This window comes from Limanda limanda, chromosome 14 (genome assembly GCF_963576545.1).
Source record: "Limanda limanda chromosome 14, fLimLim1.1, whole genome shotgun sequence".
Classification (NCBI taxonomy): Eukaryota; Metazoa; Chordata; class Actinopteri; order Pleuronectiformes; family Pleuronectidae; genus Limanda; species Limanda limanda.
Window position 1 is genome coordinate 14,967,332 of NC_083649.1, and position 23,891 is coordinate 14,991,222.

Sequence of the window (23,891 nt, forward strand, 5' to 3'; positions counted from 1 at the left end):
CCTCTTTATGTTGTCCCGTATGTTTTGCACTGTTCTCCGCCGAGCTGCTTCTTTCTCTAACTATGCGAGTGTTCAGGGAAGTGGTCGACGTGTGTTAACATCTAGGCCCTCAACATCTGAGAACCTTAGTCTTAGGTAGACCTTAAGTACAGGAAGTGGGGTGAAGTTGGGGTGAGGTGGAGGTGTGGGGGTACGGTGGTGGCGGTGTATGTGTGTGTGTGTGTGTGTGTGTGTGTGCGTGTGCGTGCGTGAGTGTGTTTCGGGGGTGTGTGGGTGTCATGTGGAAATCCTGAGACACTGTGTGGCCTTTTAACACAAGCCACAAAAACAGAATGGACACAGAAGGATGATGAGGCATGGGATTGGGGTCGGAGTCGAGTGGAAACAGATGCAATCTTTGCTTTTGTTTTGCCACCACCTCTGATGGCGGGGGTCACCCTGTGCCAAGTGGTTCAGTGTCTTTTGTCCTCATAACAGGCTAACATGAAGAAAACCTGCCGAGAGATAATAGGGACCTGACTGGGGCAGGCTGGGAAAAGGGGGCAGAATAGCTGTAAACACATCAAGCAATGACCTGCATAACATACAGCCCTACAGCAGTCTTATCTGTCCACCTGCGCCGGGGGTCACTGGTCTGATAAAGCACTATTCTGTGAACCTGTGAGACTCTCATCTATTACCTCTGCTGAGACGCCAGCACACCCACACATCAGATGTTACCACAACAATAAAATTCATCTAACAATCACAAATACATGCAAGCAAACTGACATGCGCACACGCACACTGACAAGGACACACGCACACGCACGCACACGCACACACCGTCTCTCTCTCTCTCTCTCTCTCTCTCTCTCTTTCTCTCTCTCTCTCTCGCTCTCTCTTTCTCTTGGTAGACATTAGTCAGAGGGCAAAAAAAGGATTTACATTGTATTTATCAGGCATTTTCTATTAAATCCCAAATCATAAACCCTACAGGTGAATCATATTAATGTAAACATACACTTTATGTTGAAGTGGTTTATATTGCGTGATATGGAAGGGGTTATGTTCCAGTGGGGCTAGACTCCTCAAAGAATGCAACTTGAAAAGAAAGTAAAACAGGAAAAAAACAAAAACATAAACGTGTATAAAAAATGAGGCGTCCATATAAGAAAGGCTACAAAAACCTCCACTGGCCCTCTGGCATCGGCATACAGCAAAAGGCACCACAATATTACTCTATTTTTTTACGTTGTGAAAAAACTGGCACATCTTTTTATGCTGTAAATCAAAATGTACATATAAATAGAGTTTTCCCTATAAAAAAGTCTTTGCTGTTAACTAGTAGACAACTTTTGCTAAAATGAAAATAAATATTTCATTTGTTTAGAATATCTGTCAGTTATATAAAATAAAAATATTTCTTATAGATGCAGGTCTATACTACATTTATTTTTGTTGGTTCATTTTCACTCTTTAATGGGGTGTGTTGTCCGGTTTGGAGCGTGAGTGTGTAAGTCTTGTATGCATGTTCCCATGCCCACTGTGCCGCCCCGATGAGTGAGAAGTCCGACTGTCCACCGGCCTGTAGATGGTGGAGGGCTCAGCATTCATATTCTGCATACTGAGGAAGGGCGTGCTCTCACCATCTTCCTCTGACTCACTATCCGTTAGGCAGCTTCGAGACCCATAGTCCCGAGATGCCTCATATCCACGTGGGGCCACATGGCCGTTCAGTCTGGATCTCCTCCAGCGCCGGCTACCAGCTGCACCGGACCCACTTCTCTTTGGTTGCTCCCCTCGAGAGGAGAGATACTCCTGGGTGGTCTCATAGTCTTCTTCCTCAGCCAGCCGGTAGGGGCTGGCAGGCAGGCTCCCCCTGCTGTCATTAAGATAAGTGCGACGCTGCTGGCGGTAAGGCTCCTGGCACTGGGCATCGTGTAAGGGCACCTGGTAGCGGCGCAGCAGCGGCTGGTCGTCCTCCAGAGGGTAGGGGTTGTGGACAGCAGGAGGGAGAGACAACGCATGGCTGGTATTGGGGGATGTGATCTGGAAGGTAGGCACCTGTGGGGGCAATGAGTAATGGAAATCCACTGGCGAGAGGCGGGCTGGTGTCGTCAGGGCTGACACGTATCTGTGGTTAAAACAGAGGAGAAGAAACAGTTATGAGGAGAACAGCAAAGAACAGAGGAGAAGGGAGGGGAGTGTACAAAAAGCAGTTTGAACATCCTCTGTTAACCGGATGAACATTGTACCTTCTGTGCCAACTGGCAGCTAGAAAACTGTAAATTGACACTCAAATATTAATGGAAAATAACTACCATACATAAAAAATGCATAGAAATAGCTGGGGTGTTACATGGTGGGTATATATATATATATATACATTTTTTTCAGTTTTGAGGCAAACATTTTTTATAGTTCCATGAAACTTCTGCAATACACAATCTATTATAGTGTAGTCGGTTTTACATTAGTAAAATTAAATTATATTAATTAATTTTATTATGCTATTTGATATCCTGACACAGGAATAACTGGAATGAAATCTATTGTCAGCATTCGGAAAACCTTCCTGTGGTGTCCCACAAGGATATATCCTAGATCCACTAACTTTGTTAATATCCACCTTTACCTACTGAATAATGTTATGATTCCAACCAGTTCTACTTTGAGAAAATGAACTGCTACACTCTGTACTCCGGTTGTTACTTTTGGAGACTTTGCTGGAACTTGAGTCATCCCCATGTGGTGACCACAAACGTTCCCTGCGCCCTTTCAACTGAAACCTATCTAACAATGCACCTGGCGTGGCAACCACTTTTCTTCCGATGAACCACCGAAAGTGGATTTGGACTTGCACTGAATACACTTGTGCAATGCAAAAATACTACAACGGACTACAACCCTACTACAACAGAGCACATAAGACGTTAAAGCCTTAGATTCACTGATGATTCAGCTCATACAGAAACTGTGGTCATGATCAAAGCGAGGTCTGTTTCCTGGAAAGACACCGACAGAATGTCAGTTATTCAATCTGGTTCTGCATGAAAACTCATCTTCCATGGCCCTATTCATACGTGCATGCCTGGTGTTTACTGGTACTGATGATGTCTTAAGATCTTTAGCACACAAAAGAAAAGGGCGGCGAAGTGAAAACGCCTGCGACGAAAATGTATAGGTCCTGATTATTTGCTTTAGATAATGAAAATAAAGAATTATTGCCATAACTGCAAGGAACACATTCAAACGTTAAGTTCTTGTAATTTAGATTATATTAAAGTTGAGTCAGTCCTAGAACATCTTACTTTACAAATAAAAGCAATAAAAAAATTAAGGCTTTAGGAACCTCTTTGCTACATTATTCTCCTTTTTGCCCACTTGTTAAAGCATGATTTACATAAGATAAGTGCTGGTTTGCATGTTCAACAGTATTCCTTGTAGGAATAGTCAGCCCTGCATTAACACTTACCACCTATTCTCTGATATACGTGACACTGGGCAAGAATGCAAACAAGGGTATTTCCCAAAATGTCCCATTGTTGCTTTTGCCAATTCAAGTTAAATACCGGCAAAGGAATCATGTCACAGTCACAGGATGCAAAGAGTTCCCACAGAAATCCGCACTGTTTGTCACGCCTGCCGAGCTTAGCGTATTTCCTCATCATGCCTGCTGTGTGTCACTTTCCACTGAATCTCTCAGAGTGTCCTGACTGGCCTCTCGAGGAATCTTCTCAAAATTTTCATGACAAACCCTGTGTCGTTATCAGCCACGTGGGCGTGTTTCCCACCTGTCACTGTGCGGAGAGTCCCCCAGCGAGTCGAAGGATTCCCCATACTGTAGGCCCGGCCGGTGGGGGTCAGAGTAACCACAGTGTGCAGCGCGCCGGGCCCGTGCCTCCATGCACGCGGGACTGCTGCATTTACTGGTCCCCACGGAAGATGACATCATTCCCGGCGAGTCAGACAGGATACTGTCCGAGCGTTCCAGGCTCCATGTCCGCTCCTCATGTCTGACAAGTAAAAAAGGTGTAAAGGGCTAAACTTGCCAAGATTTTCCCTGATGTTGACCCCTCTTGCCCCCGCTGTAAAAGTCAACCAGCTGATCACATACATATGTTCTGATCTTGCCCTCTCCTCAGAAAATTTTGGGGAGACAATTTTCATGCTTACTCTAAAATGTTTGGTGCGGTCATCCCTCCAAACCCATTATGTGCCATTTTTGGTTTTACTGATGAAACTCGTCCTCTTATAGGCAGGGCCCATGTTGTCATAGCTTTCACCTCTCTGCTTGCCAGACGTATGATACTACTCTTATGGAAGGAGAAAACACCTCCCACATTCAGTAGATGGATTAGAGACACCATGTCTTTCTTGAAACTGGAGAAAATCAGATATACTCTGAAAGGTCCCATACAGAGCTTTGAGAGAACCTGGACCCCTTTCTTGTCATACTATGAGAGCATACAAAGCCCACCACAAGAGAAAGATTAGATGGCAACCACCCCCCCCCCTAATATTCCTATATACATATATATATATATATATATATATATATATATATTCTAAAGTGTCTCTATTATATGTACTTCTGCTGCATGGGGTTGGCTGGCCGGGGGTGGGTGGGTCTTATTGTGGGTAGGGGTATATCCATCAGATTTGTGATTATAATTGCATAATTGTATTGATTACCCAAAGAAAACCAATAAAAAAAGTGTTAAACAGAAAAAGGTGTTAACACCAACACACACACACCCCACACACCCACCTGTGATTCTTTATTATAACCCATTTGCCTTTTGAAAAAAGAGGGCCAATTGATAGCAAATTGATAAAACTCTTTATGTGTGATTCTCTATTCTAAGAGAGTGATGGTGCTGGGTTTCTTCTGAGGTATATAAGGGGGGCAACACACATCTAATGTCTGGTGCATGCTTACCTGTGAGGTGATGAATGGGCGCGTGTGGAAGAGTTGTGAGATCTTGAAGAGGCGTGGCTGGCAGGGAACGACCCCTCTGTCGCAGGTCGTATGACTCGCTCAGTTGGAGGGACATTCTTTGATATGTACTGTTTCCATTGGAAAGGGGACAGGGGAGGGTTATATAATGAATCAATAACTCATCATTCAGTTTACATCTGTGTGCATACGCTTTCATAACAAATCTTTTCTGTGACTCACGTCTACCATGGGGATTTCCTCTGGGCCTGGTCCGGGGTGATTGGGTCCGTTAGCTAGGTTACGATTGGGATGTTCTGGACACATGTTCTGTCGCAGATGATTGTGCATCTTCTTTCTTTGTTTCCTGTCGAGCAAACAGGATCAGTTCAGCCGGTGTTATTTTTGCAACAACGATTTTAGCCCTGTGCTTTAGAACTTAAAGTAATAACTGCATTCACAGTTTTTCCTTCAAATCAGTCAAAAAAAATCTGTACACTGAACAGTGATATCCACCGTTCAGTGTACAGATCATATTTACAGTCATATTTGTACTTGAGATAATGAAAGCTGCACGTTCTCTCTGCTCAAAGTCAATGTTCTATCAAACTCATTTTGAAGCTGCTATTTTAAGGTTACAAAGTTGCAAAGTGTTGCTTTAAATTAGTGAACACAATATCCTTTTAATCGCATATATGCTGCACATTACAGGCACTGCAGAGATTAGCTAGCTGATTGTAAAGGAGCAGCTACCTGCTCAGATCTCAGCACTTACTTGGTTTTACAGTAGGCAACCACACACACGATGCCCACGACAAGCAGAGCCACACAAATACCCGTGATTGTCAGGACTCTTTTCTGGTAGAGTTCCTCAGCCTCTGTCAACAGCACACCCACACACCACAGGAATCACAGAAGAAGGAATCACAGAATTAGTCTCTTAAAGATGCATGTTTTTACAATTTTTTTCATTGTACATCTACATATTTTGGGACTAAATCCTGAGCAGTATGAAGCTTCATCTTCCCTGTGCGCTCCCCCTGCTGCAGTGACGCAGCGTAGGTGGGCCCAGGGGCTCAGAACTAGTTAGACTGATCCCTTAAGCAATACTTTTCTCTAAAATTCTATGTTAGTCCAAATAACATATGGTGCTATAATGGTTCAGGTTTATAATTTATGACCAGAACCTGCAAACTGCGCCGCTTTGCATCAGTGCACATGAGAATTTGACACAAGCCAGATTGAAGGGATTCTATAAATGTACAATCATAGCTCTCAGTCTATAAGGGTGCAGATGAGTTCATCTATTCTACTCAGATAAACACAGTGATTATTGTTACAATGGATTATGAATTAGATACATTTTGAAATGAAATATAATTAAATATGAAACTGTAGACATCTTGACTGATGCCTTTTTCTTTTCCAGAGAAGAGCTCATGTGAGGCTGAGGTAGACTCTTTGTTTCCCAGGGGGAAGTGAGACATATTCTGGTCTCTGTTAAATAATGTAATAACAAAAAAGGAATTTGTACAAGTCCTTCCATTCGAGCTTTCCTGCTTTATCCACATGCAGATATTTAACATCGTGACGCCAATTTGCTTCAAGTTCTTGATGCCTTAAGAAAATCTGAAACGTCAGTTTATTTATAGCAGTAAACTGATTAATATTTCACCTGTATTACTTATTAAATACTGATAATAACAGTGCTAGTACTTGTGCTAGTACAGCCGCACCAAGTCCTCATGGTCCAGTAAATACATTCACTTGTATTATAAGATGATCTCTGGAGAGACATGTCTCTTCTTTTCATTTAATTTTTTTTTATTCAATCTCAACCACTAGAGCACTTTCCTGGAAAAGACAAGTTCTAACAATGACGGAGGATGGAATTAGCAGCAGACAGACGAAAAACACGACTGTAGTTACTAAATATAGCATTGCATGCTCACGTCACAGCATCTACTCATTAAAGGGTAATTCAAAGCAGTAAACAGATATTATATTTTCTACTTCAGAGTTACATTGCAGCTACGCTAACATCGGGGTTGATGCAGGAGATATGGATAAGACCACACGTAAATAAGAGTAGGGATGGCATATCAAAAAGAGAAGACAAACACTACAGAGGCATGAGGCTGAAGGGATTGGACAGATAGAGATGAAGAGTGAGGACAGACATCTGGTAGCCACAAACATGATATACCATGCTTGTTACAGATGGAATGAAGAAGAATAAAAAAAAACAATCAGTCCATAAAGGAAAAAAATGCTTTGTTAAACTCTTAGAGTTAATAGTTCTAGATTTTTCAGTTACACATGTATGAGAGGTGCAGGTGGTTACATCCATGTTAATGATATTTTATGGAGGATCAGTTGCAGTAACTGAGGGTTTGTCATTCTGAGGAGTTACGGAATGATTGATCAGGAGTTCGATCGGTTAATCGGGGGACAATATGGTTTAGAGTTCACACCAAAGACGGAGCGGGAGCATGTCAAATCGGAGGACATCCATTTAGTAGCTCTATTCTAGAGGACTGAGGTTCAAAGTGGATTGTTCCATACCCATAAATTCAATCCCAAGATGCTCTGCCATTGCAGAGGGTTGACAGTTTGGAAGAGAAGAGAGAAACAAATAAATACATTTAAGAACAGATCAAGAGAGTGGCACTTTCTGGCACAAAGTGCAACAGCAACTGGGACAACAAACGCTTGTGAGTAATTGTCGGGACAACAACGTGGTCAGTGACGTCACAAGGACACACTTACAGCATGCAACACACACTTCAAACAACACTACACACACATACACAAACACACAGCTAATGATTATTAGAACTAATAAACTCTAATCAAACTACAATATTTCCTGACGTGCAAAATGTGTATCTACTGTATGTCTCAACACAGTCGAGTTGCTTTTGGAGGAGGCACCTCAGTTCTAGATTTTAGGACGGACTCTTGAAAGACGTTTTAGCGGAAAGTTCCATTTCATTACATAACCAAGAGGATCTCCTGATGGTAATAAGACTTATTAGGTGTGTGGCCACTGTTATTACTACTGTTTGAGGAAAATATGTCTCATCTCTGGAGATTACCTTTGCTTTCAGTTTTCTGCTTCGTAAAACTGCCACAGTGTCAGCTCTGGCTGGAACACACCCATCACATGAACAGGCATGTTTAAAAGATATTTGTGTCTGTACAGTATCTGACTAATCGTTCCGAATAGGAAGAATTAGAGCTGGACTTCATTTTACGGAGCGGAATGAGGCCATGGGGAAGTTGCACCAACCAGCTGAGTCCATATCTCTGGCAGCTCGCTTGCTTTACTTGGGTCGGAGCGGGTCCCAGCTGTTCTTGAGACAACATGCTCTTGTTAAGCCAAAGCCTTATGGCCAAGGAGCAGAAGCCATCCTCCTTCTCTTTGGAATCTCCAGGGGATGGGAGGCGCCCGCTCCAGGAGGCGGGTCTTTAAATATGGAAAGGATGTGTGCGCCGACATGTGCCTGCACTTTGAAAATTGATTTATTCTCCTCGATTGAGAGCATTAAATGTAAAATATGTGATACGCCATTAGCAGCTTTCAAGGGAAAAAGGAAAAATGTAATGGTGGAGCCATCATGCTCACTTGAAAGTCAACATCCATCACATCGATCATGCATGGACCTGATTTATATTGTGCATCTGCATTTTTTTCAGATATTGAAAAGTTAAAAGCCATACGTGGAGGGGAGGCTTTATCTTCTTTTTTTGAAAGGATAACTTTTCAAACTGACTTTGGAAGTGGTGCCTCAAATATGAAATTACTCAGTCTACATACAAGTTCTTTCCATGACAGATAGATAACATATATGTTTCCTCTTTGTGTGGCGTGTACAGTGACAGGTGTGAATGCATGTTTTCCCAGCATCAAGCATCAAGTCACCGATTTCGCACGTAAACCGAGCAATCCCAGCTCGCTCTGTGCTCATGTGGCTGGATGAGAACTGGAAACACACGCTGTCCTTGATGCAGTCGCACAGCTGCGCCGAAGTTAAGCAGAATGCGGAGAAAGTGATTGAGTGTAGGAAAAGGAGCTCCCACACACCATCGTCTCCTCTGCCAAAAAAACAAGTAATTTCGGCACAGCGCATTACGACTTAATGCGAGATGAATTACTCGTAGTTAAGAAAGGGGTTTTTCGCATTGTGCGCCGAGCCAACACACAACAAACAGTGTGTGTGAGCGCTGCAAGTCAGACAACAGGATGAGATCCGAGTCCAAAAAGCAGATGCAGTTATTTTCGAACTGAATTGTAACCACATGAGCTTGCAACGACACGACGCTGACAAATACGCAGTAAGATTCTTTCTTACTACTGCTGTTCATCGACGTGAATTATAGACTTTGTGTTTAACTCTATATAATTATTATAATAGAGTATATTTAAGCTTGCATAACTTTCCTTCAGCGAACCAAGCTCTGTCTTCATCATATCTCAGTTGTTTATGTTGCATTAACATCGGGTCACTGAGTCCTTTCAAAAGCATGTGAGGTGCTGTGGCAGGTATCACGTAAAACTCAAGTGGAACCAATGAAAACTGCACTAATTATGGGAAGAAGCATGATACCACATCATTTTCAGGGTTAAAAACCTCGAGGGTGCGATCCATCAAACCGGAGATCTGCTCGAACCTTCCGCCAACATGAGCAGGAATCTGCACTTGACAGATGTGTTTGCGGATGTTTCAGTGGAAGGTGGCACCGGGGTTGACTTCTCTCACCCCGGGCTAGCAGAGCAGTTTGACACGGCGCTCTTAACATCGCGTGTATCCACTGCTCTGAACATTTCTAACGTGAGAGCCCCATTTTGCTGCTGCGTCAAAGGCGACGTGTGTAGAGGCAATCAGCTGAACGTGCTCGTGTGTGGACTTAACAATGTTCAGTGTTTACTCCAGACCGGCTGGAACTCTTAAACTCGATCTGTTCGACTGATCTGAAAGCGAAAAAGATTGCGCTCCTTATTAAACAGCTTGCCATTCCTCAAAATGATTAGATGTCGAGCTTGTTAAACTCGAGATAAAGCAACTTCCCCTTATTATCTTTAAAAATCTCTGTCGTCATGTTGGCCCATATACGACCTCCTACACACACAGATTGATTTATATTTATTCAAATGGGCTCGCGATTCATATATTTATGAAAGGTCCCACATGTTTTATCTGGAATGCGAGTATTAAAAACAAGAGGGACTCGTTTCTGAGCCTCGGCTAATCAGGTCGCGTCAAGTGGCCTTTGAAAACACGTCTTTCTCACTGAATTACTTGTCAGGCCTGTTAGTCAATGCTTATTGTTCTGGTCTGCCTCTCCATCCATGGACCAGCTCCAACAAATCATACGTGCTTTGTGTTTGTCGCTGATTGCATATAACATGCACCATAAATAAATAAGTGAGCCGAGGGCGGGGCATTTAGTGATTGTTCTGCCATTAGACTGTGTTGTTACATGCAGCTGCCTGGTTGCGAGTCAACTTCCACAATGCGACGAAACTCGCCCACTATCTGTTGCTATGTATTTTACTATCGGCTCGTATTGTGGGAGTGCACATGCGATACACTGCGAGTTAAATGACACACAGTATCACATGCAGACACACAACAGACTCTGCTAAACTCTGCCAGCTTGTAAATGAGTCACCACATACACAACAATTAGGTCATAACAGAAAATGAATGCGACCCCTCTACACCCGGCATGCACGCGTCTCACGTAGACAGTCTGACAGAGTGACAGAAGAGGAAATTGACATACGGTAGAAACTGGCCATAACGTAGGTTTGACAGCGATCACCAGTAAAGTCATTTGGACACCTAATGGAAAGAAACAGAAGCCACAGAAAGAGAGGGAGGAGATGGGTGGTGGATGAGTGTAGGAGGAGAATGAAAACAGAGCGGAGAGAGGGAGGGAAAAGGTGGAGTGAAAAAGGAGAGTATGCGTAAGGAGGGAGGGTGGGGGGGTAGGGTAGGGAGAGAGGAAGAGAGACACAGAATTAGAACAACAGCACAACTACGAAAACAGCAGAAGCAGAGTGTGTTCCCATGGATGGACACCACCGTGAACATGGGGTAGTGCACAGCTCATTGCGTGTTGACCTGAGGAGAAGGAGAAAGAGGAGAAAGAGGAGAAAGAGGAAGAGAACTTGGGGGCAGGGGGGGGGGGGGGGGAGGCAGCAGGAGTCCACAGAGGTAATCCAGTGACAACTGTGTCTCTGTGCTCAGCTGCTCAAAGCAAGTGAACATACTTGGATTGGGCATGGACAACCGCAGCGGCTCGGTCTGTAAGCATCGGGGGCCAAAGTATCCACCCGGACATCTGGGAAGAAGCGAACAAGTGTTATGAGGAGAAACACACAGGAAGTGAGGTGCAGCGTAAATACGATGGATTTACACCCCTCCGCACACATATTGTCACAGGTCACAGTGGAGCCGTAATGCAAAATAAATACAATGAGGTTATGAAAAAAGGAAAGTGCAATATGTCAATAACAACAACAACAATAACAACAGTTATAAGTTGAATAAAATAATAATAATCAAATGTGGAAACACAACAAATTTCCATCAAAGTGTTAATGTGTTCATGCATATACCACGTTATTAATGGCTGTGGCATTATTATGGGTGGTTTGACTACTACTACTACTACTAAAACTAATAATAATAAGAGTAAACTAACTAATAATAATAAAAACATTTGGAAACACTACAAAGTACCACCAAAGTGTTAATCTGTTAATACACCACATCAATGATGACTGTGGCACCTGTTCATTACCATTTAATTCTCATTACTATTAATACTACCTACGTCTATGTTCTGTTTACTGATATGTTTACTCTGAGAATTAGAGAGAAACTGCATTTCCATGTCCTGTACATGTGGCAGAATTGACAATAAAGTTGACTTTGACTATTACAAATAATAGTAATCGTTATATTTTCAACATTAATAATATTTAATGATATGAGGTGTGAGTTAACACAAAGTAACTCAATGAAATCAAAAATTAATTAGCAGGCAGTTTCACAAAAACAGGCTTCAAATGATAAAGACATTAATATGTTAATATAAGGGAGGTATTATATAGAGATCAGCTTCAGGGGCTCAGACGGCGACTCCAACTCTCTCTTTGACTTGAGTCTGGAGGATGAGTGAAGAGGAACATTCCTGAGTACATGGACAAACAGTGGACAGTGGCTGGGGATTAACCATGCACTGCTTTGTGTCTGATCAATAAATCAATGATTGGGAGCTTTTGCAGAAGAAGCAGAGAATGGGTGAATGCAGTTTGTGTTCTTGGTGCCTGCTGGAAGCCTGGTCGCTGTGATCACAACCTGCAAATGAGACAGTTTTATAACAGACACCATTGGACAGTGAGGAAGAGATTAAAATCAGAAATGTTATTTCAAGTTCTAAAAGAAAACAATATGAACATGTAGACAGCCGAAGGTACTCTTCCATGGAAAAACCTGCACCGGACGGCTCTGCTGGCAGGTTTTTCTAGCGCTTAGCTTTATGTTTTTATAAGTGAAGACATACTACTGTATCTGCCCCATCAGGTGAGTCGGGCCAAACTATGCTTCCTCATTATAAAGTCATTATGATGAGTGCTTGGTCTTTCAGGGGCACCAACATTCCACGCACAGTCACAACTAGACCACCAATCCAACAAAGGTCATTGCTGGTGATTTACTGGATTTACTAACGCCTCCCAGGAGCACCATAACATTCAGCATTAAATTACTCATCATGAGTGATGGTGTTTTTAACTGGGGGATAGCACCACCTAGACCAGGGAGACTTTGCTGAGAGATGAAAGAAATAAACTGTAACTACATGATTCAAAAATCAGATGAGCGTGCAAACGTGCACCGTAGTCCAGCTGCAAACTCTATCATCACTCTTTTATCTTAGGTTTTTAAAAGGGGGGAATAAATCATTGTCATCGTTTTTTCTTTGACGAAGAATAAACATTTACCTTTAGGGGAAAGAAAAATGGAGTTGTTCCATGTAGGTGACCTGAACATGGACATAAAAAATATTCTGCATACTGTCCCACAGAGAGACAGGATTGGTAAAAGTCTTTGCACTTTGTTTTCCTGCCCCCATTACATTTTTGATTTCATGAAAAATTTTGAGTTTACCTTTAAAGAGAAGAAAACATTAGTTTTCTAATCTACTGTTCATCTTATCATGTTTGTCACTTTATAATACAAAACTTTAGGAGGAAAAAAGGACGCCTTTAATATAAGATCTATAAATTTACAAATGATAAATCATGATTTATGTGGCGCAAATCATAGGTTTACTCTAGTGAGCGACTTTCTTAGGGTCATTTATTAACCTTACCCCTCCCACAAACAAAGGTTATACCCTCAAAGTGAAGGAGCTGAGCATTAAAGTAGGGCTAGCTGTCTGGACGACTTGTTCAGTCAGTGAGCAATACCCACCGAAGCCTGGCCTATATTGAATAAGATGGCTGTGGGGCAACAAATCCCCGCAGGCCTTCACTGCATTATCCAACTTTTCTGGACCCGTGCCCCGGCCGTGAGTGAATTAGCTGCAGCAATTGAGTTATTGCTGCCTCCAATTTGTACACAACGCATTGAACGGCTGTTGCAGCCATGTCCTCATTGCTTGTCGAGCATTCTTCCTTGGGCCAACTGAGCGCCAGAAGCCCCAGCTTCACCTCGGAATCCAACCATCCGGAGGCCTTATGCTATGTTGACATATGGTCCAACGGAACAGGCAACATAATATTTGACAACCATGACCAGAGATTCTGGGTACTTTTTGTATTATGATATTGTTTTACAGTTTAAGTTACAGGCTCTCGGATTGGTATTACACTGACTAACACATAATTAGTATTAGTCTGTTTCTTATTTCCTTGAATGAATAATAAATCTTTTGGTTTGTAGAAAGGCAGTTTTTAGAGTTGCTTGTTTTTCCCCGATGTATTCTCCGAAAGAAAACCACCAGCCAGCAGCCAATATTCACAATTGAAAAAACCTTTAACGCTTTTCTTCACTAATGCAGGTATCTTGCAAGATGATTTAACCTCCGAGTTTGGGCCTCTCGTCCATTTTAACAAACAAAAACTACATGTAAAACGGAACGGAACTAAAATAAAATGTTGTGCTTAAATTAAATATATATATTTCAAACTAACCATTGCGTGCCTTTTTTTCTTCTTAAGTTCTGAAAAACCTGAGAAGGGAATGAGGAAAAAAAACTGTTTGTGATTAACTAAAACTGTTAACTTCTCCAGAAAGTCCTCCCAAATGATGTTTCTTGACCTCGAGTCTAACACAAACTAAAATGTAAATGTCAAAGATAAAAAGGAGGTTGTTTCTGTGATAATGTCAAGCCGTTCTCTTGCTGAAAAGCAGAGATACGTGGTCCCTCCAGCGCATTTCACACACGGGTCTTGATCTCCTCTGCCAAGGACCTCAAATGTAAGCAATGATTCTATTTACCTCATTGGGGGCCTCTAACAGGCATAAATATTTGCTCACTACTAAACCGGTGACTCATGACATTTTGAAAGGGCTTTTAATGTGCAGCCCTCCTGTACACTAAACATGAGTTAAAAGGATGAGCGCACCCCCGCCTCACTCCATTATTAGTGTTAAAATACACAACAAGTGGGTAGTTAGACAGACTGGCAGCATTTCCCTGTGATGTGTCGCTGCTGCTGCTGCTGCTGCTGCTGCTGAAAGAAAGAAGAACGGGAATCAAGTGCTATCAGGAAAATAAACAAATGTGGAGAAAAAAAATGTGAGAAACACACACACACACATACATGAGTAAAGACTTCGTGAACGTACGACGAGGAATCTTCAGAGACGGTTCACAAAGAAATCTCAGCGTTCACTGCAAATCAAAAGACAATACAAATAGCAGTGACCACTTACTTGCAGGAGAGCTGATTTACACCGTCTATGAAGTAACAGTCGCCGCCATTCACACAGTAGGCCTTCTCTGTATCGTTGCATCTTCTGGTGTGGCCTGAGCCTGGAGATTGCGTTGTGGTGACTGAGAAAAAGACACACAAAGAAAAAGGAAAAACATGTTACCACCAGCAATAATCAAAATTTATTTCCCTTCTCATCAAACCAGTAAGTTGAGTGAAATAGAATCTCAAGACATGATCATGAAACGTATCAACTTCTATCGTCATGATCGCCTTGTATCTCTCAGCTTTACTCATATTATACACTTGTATCTCCACGAGGCCTCTTAGTTTTCCATCTACAAATCTAATTGTGTCTCTAAGCAGTGTTGACACTATCTCAAGAAGTTTCTATGAGCAGAGATAAACATTTTCCTGACATGGCGTAGGAGTTGTTTATGCCTTGACTCAGGTTCTTGGAAAGACCCAAAATGTCATGTATCTGCACTTAATCCCCCCCCCCCCGAATGATTAGATATAACGTGTTGGGGATGAAGTCTGTTTTTTGGGTACGAAGAAAGAAGGGACGTTTGAGGGAAGGGGGGAAGTGGTGAGTGAGGCGCACCGCGGCAGGAATGGGCTTGAGAAGGGAGGACGGCGCCTCACATGAGATGCTGCTGACACGTGATTGCAGCCGTAGCAGACATGTATACCTGCTGTCAGGCGCCATTAGCAGCTTAGCAGAGTGTGACAGTTTGTTGGGAGGAATAGAGAAGTTTCCAGTTGGGAGCCCTTTACAACTCCAGTATATCAGCTCCAGCAGCCTGATTCTCGTGTCATCCGGAATGACAAGACATTGCATTAGGATTTTTCCACTGCTGGGCCACTGACATATAGTCGGCTGCTCGCCACCATGTGAACAATTACTTGTTGAAGTCAGCTTGACTGCTCGCTCTTCCAACCTAAGGAGGGAGCTCTGCTTCATTCAGAGAAGAACATTTGGGTTCAGCTAAAACAACAGAGCTTCAATTTCCATGTTAGTTAGCATAACAAAGCAGACAGATGACATCAGTGTGTGCTTCACTGGCCAGAATGATTCTGTGAAGAACATGGATAAGTCAGCGACGTGCAAATTCGAAAAAACGCAGCACTTTTTCTATCTAAAACTCCACATGTATATATGTCTGCATATGTGGCTCACATATGGTATAATGGTAAAGGGCCTTTATTTATGTAACGCTTTTCTAGCTAGGACTGACTCCAGCTCTCCCCGCAACCCCCAAAGAAAAAGCATAGATAAAGTATAGATAACGGCTAGATGAACTGTAGCTGTGCCGATACTTTACTGAACATTGAATAAACAGGTGACCAGCTGTTAGTGCAGCAGCGGTGGAGCAGCTTCAAGACTGAGTCCTGCTGCTGGTCTTTACTTACTGCGGTTCAATTACTGCAAGTCACATTTACAGGTTCAGACAGAGAAGCTATAACCAGTATCACCACAAATCAAGTAGACGGCCCATTACATCAAATTTAGCAAATATCAGCGACCCTCAAAATAAGATGTCATTACTTCCTGACCTGAAACATAAAGTCTGGATAGTTTAGCTGGATGTAATTGTATTCCTCAGATCTTTATTTAGTCGGACAGCATCAGTTCAGGGGGGTTCTCTGGCAGATATTTGAAGTATTATGCGCACATCCATCCAAAAACAACTGAGCAGAGCCCAAATCTACAGCTGGTTTATTCTGATGAAACACAAAGATATGAGGAATATTTATAAGTGACATTTTGACGTTTAACAGCATCTTGCACATTGAGCTTTGATTCAAAATCTGTTGTTGTACTTTTTCTGTCAGAGTTCATCGAAAAAAACAACCCAAAGTTTCCAATATAGCACGTCACCGATCCACCATCACCTCCCCAAAATATTTCCAGGTTCACCAGTTAATCCGAAATACCCTCGTCACACCTGACCTCTCACTCAGAGTGCTGGCATGTTAAACACCTCGTAAAAAGATCAGACAAAGCTGTCAGGGAGACGGAGCCTGAAAACATTGTAAAAACCTCTCATGCTCAAAATAGAAACCTTGTGCAGCCGTTAGCCGTGAGACATGCGGAGCGAAAGGCGGCAAAAGAAGTCGAACGAGTGTCTATGCGGGAGAGCGGGCCTATCCCAGAGAGCGCTGGTGGGTGGAAGGGGTGGGGGGTGACGTCCTGGACAGCTCATCAGTCCTCCGCAGGGCGGGCTGAACGCACAGACAATCACACCCACACATAATCTCCTGTCCACCTGGTTTACATGTGGCTGGAAAACAGATGACCCGCAGAAAACCCACACAGGGAGGCGGAGAACATGTAAACTTCACACAGAAAAGGATCAAGGCTGATATTTGAACCCTGGACCTGTACTGCTGTCAAAGTTTATAGGGCTGCTGCTGGTCACAGCATATCCACTTCACCGCACTCACTTTACTCTCCCTCGTTCTCCTGTCAGAAAGATCCTCTTTTTGAGAAGACAGTTTGGGTAAAAACAGGTGTTATATGGTATAATCTCTTAACTCTTAAATTCAGATATATTTCAATTGAACACTTAAAAGATCCAGCTGGTCACCAACTGCGCTCTCTAGACCAGATGTGTCTAGGATGATTGGATTAATCTGGAAACATATTAAAGGTAGGGTCTGTAACTTGTGTCCGAAACGCTTTTTTTGAAATTTTTGGAAATCCTCTTCACATCCTGAGAGCCATAAATAAATAAGGTTTTCTGGAAAATAGAAAAAGCAGGTATCTGTGCCCCTGGCAGGACTGTACTTAACACTACCAATCATTTCAATTGGACAGACTGAAATAACTCAATGGCGTACCTCCCCCTCACTTACCGACCTGCCTGCCTACCTTAGCTTACCCCATCTCTTCCACCCAAAGAGACATACACCACTGAAGCAGAGCCAGATAGCCAGAAGCTAGAGAGCGCGTCACGGAATTCTTTCTTTTATAGCAGTTGTCAGTCAGCTCACGTTCTTGTGTTCTGGGAGTGTAGCTTCAATAAGGGGCCTGATTGGAGGGGGTTGGTGTGATCTGTTGCATATTCTCAAAGTGTAGCCTGCTCTTGCTAGCTTTTTTATGATTACCAACCCTAGCTTTAAAGTCACAAAAGTGCATTGAACATGTTTTCCAAAAATGTAACGGTCAGAGTTAGATTGCGCGAGTGAGCTGCAGGGAAAAATCATGTTGAAAAGTAATTCCTCATATTTCCACAACTGTACTGATCAAATGCATGGACCAATTGGGACCAACCGTTAACGAGGGCGAATTAATGACGTCTGTATCTATCACTGTGAAGAAGGACTTCCATCTTTATTTGGATTATAACAATGTTGGTCTGCAAATTGACTGTATGATAACTAAGCCCAGTCTGTGAAGGACCTTGGAGCTGCTGATATGGTTTTAAACCCGCTGCAGCTGCACCTCTCTCCACAGGTTGTTTTGTGTTGCCATCCAGCTGAACGCTCGCAGGTGGAGAGCCCACACACTCTCCCTCCGCAAGACAAGGTCCATCTGCTGAAACAACAAACAGCACCTGCCCGTATTCAAGAAGCTTAAAGCAGGAGCATAAAGACTTCACAGTGGAGATTATTTCCCCCTGAATGAAGTGAAAAAAGTCAGTTTCCCTTGGGACTGCTCAATGCCCTCTGAGCTGACAGTATCAGTCTTTCAAAGACAAGATATACTGCATCCATTCATTTGTAAATGTCTCAGAAAAGATTACAAAGCACATGCAAACAGTATGAAAACATTGGCGGTATTCCATGAGGGCTTAGAAGTTAGATCCCAGGTTTAAACATAAAATCCGTTAAATGCAGGGGTGTTGCAACAGGGTTAGGCAAAGCAGGTCATTGCATGGGGCCCGCAAGGTGAGGGGGGGCCCCCAAGACAACGGCTGATTACGTTAGTTCACAGCAACAACAGTTTTGTGAGAATGGTCAGAACCCCCCCAACTAGGCCCCAAGCCACTTCATTACATTTAGAGGTTTGGTTGAAAACTGGAACGTCTCAATGAAATGTGTGTATAATGTGCCTATAGGGTAGTCGTGGGGTTTTTACCTAAACTATACCAATTTACTTTGTATGCAAATGCACAGTATGCACTTTGCTTATTATTTTGATTTAAAAAGAAATGTTTGACGATTGAAGTGAAGTGGTCTGGTACCATGTGTTTCTTGGGGTGGGAGGGCGGTACTTTGGTTTGATGTGGGGGGACCGCCGCCTCCCTTTTGTCTCAGGTCCCCCGAGTCCCCTGGAATGCTCCTGGTTAAATGCTTAAAAAAGTCAAAAGCACTTATTTGGCTTTAAAGTACTTTGCATTGCATTTGCACGGTCTTGTAAGGTGTCTCACAGGAATACACAGGTATGGCTGCACCCAAAACTTTCAGAACAATAGCATTTCTTCCACCCATAATCAGCTACATTCATGTAACTGCTGCATCTTGATTTCAGTGGCTTCAAAGAACGCACACACATCCCAGAACTATCAAAACAAATCCATTGGGGAACATTTATTGGCCTGCAGTCATCAACTGACATCCAATCTATGACGCTGCACAGTTAAGAGTCCCAATTTTCTTCTCCTCTCCTCCTTCGCTCGGCTGTCCTCCCTCCTTTCTTTACTCCCCACTGTTGTAACGCAGGGAGTTTCAGAACATCGTGTACAAACTTAGCTTCATTCCATGTCCCAAGCTTAGAATTAGTCAACTATAAAGCACATATACCTTGATACATTTTGCTTGATTGGAAATTCCATATATTTCTTTAGCAAGAATCTGGGTAGTTGAGAAGCCTGCGCAAGAAAACATTTAGTCCACATACAAGACAGTTGAAAAACTTGAAGGTAGCACAGTTTCCACAAGTAGATCCAACAGCTGAGATTATTATGTCAAGTTTAATGGTTTGAAGTATGGCTAATTTGATTCAAACAGCTGGAGGTCGAGCTGGACGAACTACAACTGAACTGATGCGCTCAGCCTCTATAAATCACACATGTGGACCCTCTTCAGGTTTTATAATAAACTTGTAAACCTTGACAAAAGTATGTAAAAACCTGCTGAGCAGCAGTAAAACGTTGAGCCAGGACTTTATGCACAGGAATATGTTGATGCTTTTCATCTTCATCTGCAGCGGGGGTGTCCAGCTGAACGTCCATGCGCTCGTATAAATACTGTAACTGGACTCTGCAACTGTTGTTATGTAGAACCTGTAGGTCAGAATGGAGTGATGTGCACATATCACCGGGAATGTGATGTTTTAGTCATTATTATGCAACCGAGTCTTCTAGAAATTATGTTTATATATACCTACAAATACTTGAACAGATATGTTCACCAATATCATCCACTGCTGAGCATAATTTATCACATTTTGATCTACCCCTTAAGATAACTACGTGGAGTCAGGTTGTAAAGCCTTAAGTTTTGAATAACTATCTAATTATCAACATGATGGTTTTTTCCCAGTGTTCCTGATGATCACCACAATGGGTTAACCGTGATGATTTCCTCCCAGCCTTGTTTACACCCATGTCAGAGTGACGCTCCACAAACACCACCACATACTCAAGGGCATACAGGACATGCATCCTGAGCCACAAAGTTCTGTGCTGGTGATTTCTATGAATACAGTAAATGGGGCCGATACCTTCCCCTGCAAATCTTATATTATTTCAGATATTTTCTAAATAAAACGAATGAAGAGAGCGTAGTATATAAAATGGATGACAGGACCACCACAGATATCAAACACATTTTCTCACTTCGAAGAAAACTCACACAGACCTTGTCCGTGTGATGAAACAAGAACAGTTCTCTTTCCAAGGTGATCCGGTTCAGCCAATAAAGTGTTTACTCATGCTGCACCACATGTTTACTCAACATTAGAACTAATGACAAGGCCTAACATGTATTGACACGATCAGAGATACAAACACACAAGCAACAGAGAAGGGGTCAATGATGGGGACACAAAGTTATATTTAAATATTTGTGCTGGTTTGGTTGTAATACAGCTTGAAATTAAACTTTTAAAGGGACTTTGTAGATGTACCTATAGTCTGTCAACAAGTTCAGACATCTAATGACAAACTGAATATAGCAAATCCAAAATGCATATTTTTCCATTTGGTGAGAGCTGGTAATGTGCCATGATAAATAAGAATGAATTGGTACAGAATCCATTATATAGATATTTAATTGAGGGGGACAGTTTGACGTCTTGTTCTCAACATGTTGGTTTTGATGTTTATTGTCTGGTGTTATATGTTGTTGTAGGTTGTTCTGAGTGACAGGGTTACACACATAACCACTAGCTGTGATCTTTGTCAGTCATTTTTTGGGGGGGTAGGGGTCGCTCACTAATTGGAGGCTTAGTGGTTTAACCCCAATTATCTCAGTGTCCTTTGGAAAAAATAGTGTGTACATCTTTAAATTCAGGTGGGAATGTGTATTATCGAAATCTTTGTCTGATTGTATGTGGTAGGTGTCAGTTGAATATAAAAATTTTTTTTTAAATGTCTTTGCATTTGTGTTTTTTAACTGAATTGGTTCTACATAATATCCCTTCTAGCTCTTGTCTGAGGAGGATTCACTAAATAATATTGTGTAAATATATACAGTTAGGAAGGTTAATTGATGTGATGATTTGAGTTGTATATGTTACTATGCTCTTATATATACTGTATACTGCATTGCAAGTTATTGTATGTGTATACTGTGTTGAATCCAAATGGATGATCTGAAGTGGACTCATCTGTAATCATGAAGTGAACAAACCACAGCGATTTGTGTTGACAGTTGGTGTAATAACATGTGTAGCGACTGCTTTGCTTGAGCATCATCGCCCTGCAGAGCAGCTGCATGACACACGGGTTATAGTGACACTGAGTTTCTGCACGTGTCTCCAAAAGAAAATGCCTAAGAGAGTGCATTGCATTGTCATGTATGCTACAAACCAATAAGGTCCTGCTCCACTTATTCCAACCAACTCGGTATTGTTTTTGACAGGATAATTAATAGAGGAACACATAGAAGCAGCCTTACACAAAAATAGCATGATCTTATTTGGAAATGTTCTAACTTTCCTTGTGTGTGTGTGTGTGTTTTTACTGTTTGTTATTTTCTTTCTAATGTTGAGGCTAAAAACGGTTGATAAAAGAGAAACTTTATTCTGATCAGGACATTTTCTACTCACCTTAGATCGCAGTGCAAATACATTCAATCACAGCGAACGGATTCATGTCTGAAATTAACTCTTAACGATTAAAATCATTACATGTAACAGAGAATGCATAAAATACCTGAGTCTCAATGACTCAACTTGCATCAATTTGTTCTGGTGCATTTCTCCGCCATGCCATATGGTGCTGTCTGTCTGCAGTCAGGCAGCACAATCCCCCACCTCACAAAGGGGACCAGAGTTCAGGTGTATTCGACAAGGCAGACTCCACAGCGCGGGTAAACGGAGTGAGGGGCAGAGTTCGTTTATTTGCACTTCTGTGGCCAAGCTTTAGTTAAGTTTGCTCGCTTTCTTTAACCTCAGGTTTCAACTTTCCCTGGTTCTGTAGCCCAGGGGCTGAATCTAAGTTGGAGACTTGCAGAGAGGTTCCCTCTGGGTTCGCAGAGAGCCACAGTGTTTAGCCATAAGCCCTTGCCACTGACTTTGATTAATCCTTCATGGCCGAAGAACTGAAGAGAAAAGCTGGGGGTGCAAGCGGGACCATCTGGAAACCTTCATAAACATGTCTGTCTTTCCACGCTCTCCAAAGGATTCTAGGAAAATCGTAAAAATGAAAAGAGGGGTCCCCATTGCACAGTTTTTTCCTCACGAGATACCCTGTGCATATGAACCAAACAAAAAAGTCATACCCCTTACAAACCCCGGCCTGAAAGCCAAGTTGTGTCGTGAAATACATTTTCAATTGGCCTGTCTGGGGTGCAGAGTTATAGACGTCTCTCTAATTTATGACAAATGTTGATAATTTACTTCAGCTTGGCCTGATCTTTTTCACTTCTGCACTGCGATTGAACAGAAAGCCATTTTCACAACACGACAGAGTCTTGATTCTGTGCAGGGAGAGAGCCAGTGCAGTTATTCAGCGAGTGGTGGATCCATCTGGACTTTGTTATGGCTTTGTGTTTTCCTTCTCAAAAGCAATGTTATCAAGATAAAAAAGTATAAATTATGTAGCCTATTTGGGAGTGTCAGTGATCGAGAACAGTGCGCAGGCCAGGTCCATCTCTGACAGTCAGTGATTTCTACAGGGAAGCCTAAGTGGATGAAGGCATGTGAAGGAAATAAATATTAAAACTCTATGATGTAAATTAAAGAAATAAAGTAGTTGGTTAGTGATATGTCAACAGGTGGCACCATACTGCAATATTGCCATCTAAGATATCAGAGGCTTTCACTTTTTTTCTTTTTTTATCAGATAATCAGATGATCATCGTCACAATTCAAACAAGGAGGATAAATTAAAGCGAGGCCATAACAATCAGATGAGGGAGTGAGAAATGTCTTGAGTACAGACCCTTCAGCGGTCACATAAAAAGCTTTGTAATGACTCTGCCACCCAGACAAGCTTTTCCACAAGCCAGTTTTATGTACCAGAAAAAAGCTCTGCACCGTTACCCCCCCCCCCCCCCCCGCCTCACCTCTCGACTCCTGGCAGGGAATGTCTGACATGTCTCCTGTTACTGCCGGGACCCAGATCTTTTATCTCTGTACGAGAGAGGCCGATTCCTGCCGCATGCATTCTTTCTACACTTGTTCAGACCGTATTATGTGCCTTCCTGCAACACTGTCTAATCTGGATGGAATGAGTAAATGAGACAAACAGAGAAGGGGGAGAAGAACAAAAGACTAAATTGGTGATGTGTGGTTTTGGTTGAATCGGAAGTTGCTGAGAGATGAGTCTGAAGTGGTGATAGAGGATGTGAGGCGCCGGTTGAGATTAAGCAAGCATGTTAGAAAATTTAAAATAAGTTGTG

The 23,891-nt window shown here is 42.4% G+C and overlaps 1 protein-coding gene across 1 annotated transcript in view; it reads right to left on the bottom strand.

Annotated features, from left to right (window-relative positions):
- Window positions 1-919: 919 nt before the first annotated feature.
- Window positions 920-23,891, bottom strand: part of nrg2a (neuregulin 2a) — a 48,227-nt gene continuing 25,255 nt past the window's right edge. Inside the window, exons 4-10 of the mRNA XM_061085849.1 lie at window positions 14,878-14,998; window positions 11,202-11,272; window positions 5,697-5,799; window positions 5,165-5,288; window positions 4,925-5,052; window positions 3,777-3,998; window positions 920-2,116 (exon numbers count right to left, since the gene is read on the bottom strand). Coding sequence (XP_060941832.1) covers window positions 1,459-2,116; window positions 3,777-3,998; window positions 4,925-5,052; window positions 5,165-5,288; window positions 5,697-5,799; window positions 11,202-11,272; window positions 14,878-14,998 — 1,427 coding nt within the window. The 3' untranslated portion in view covers window positions 920-1,458. The remainder of the gene's footprint in view (window positions 2,117-3,776; window positions 3,999-4,924; window positions 5,053-5,164; window positions 5,289-5,696; window positions 5,800-11,201; window positions 11,273-14,877; window positions 14,999-23,891) is intronic.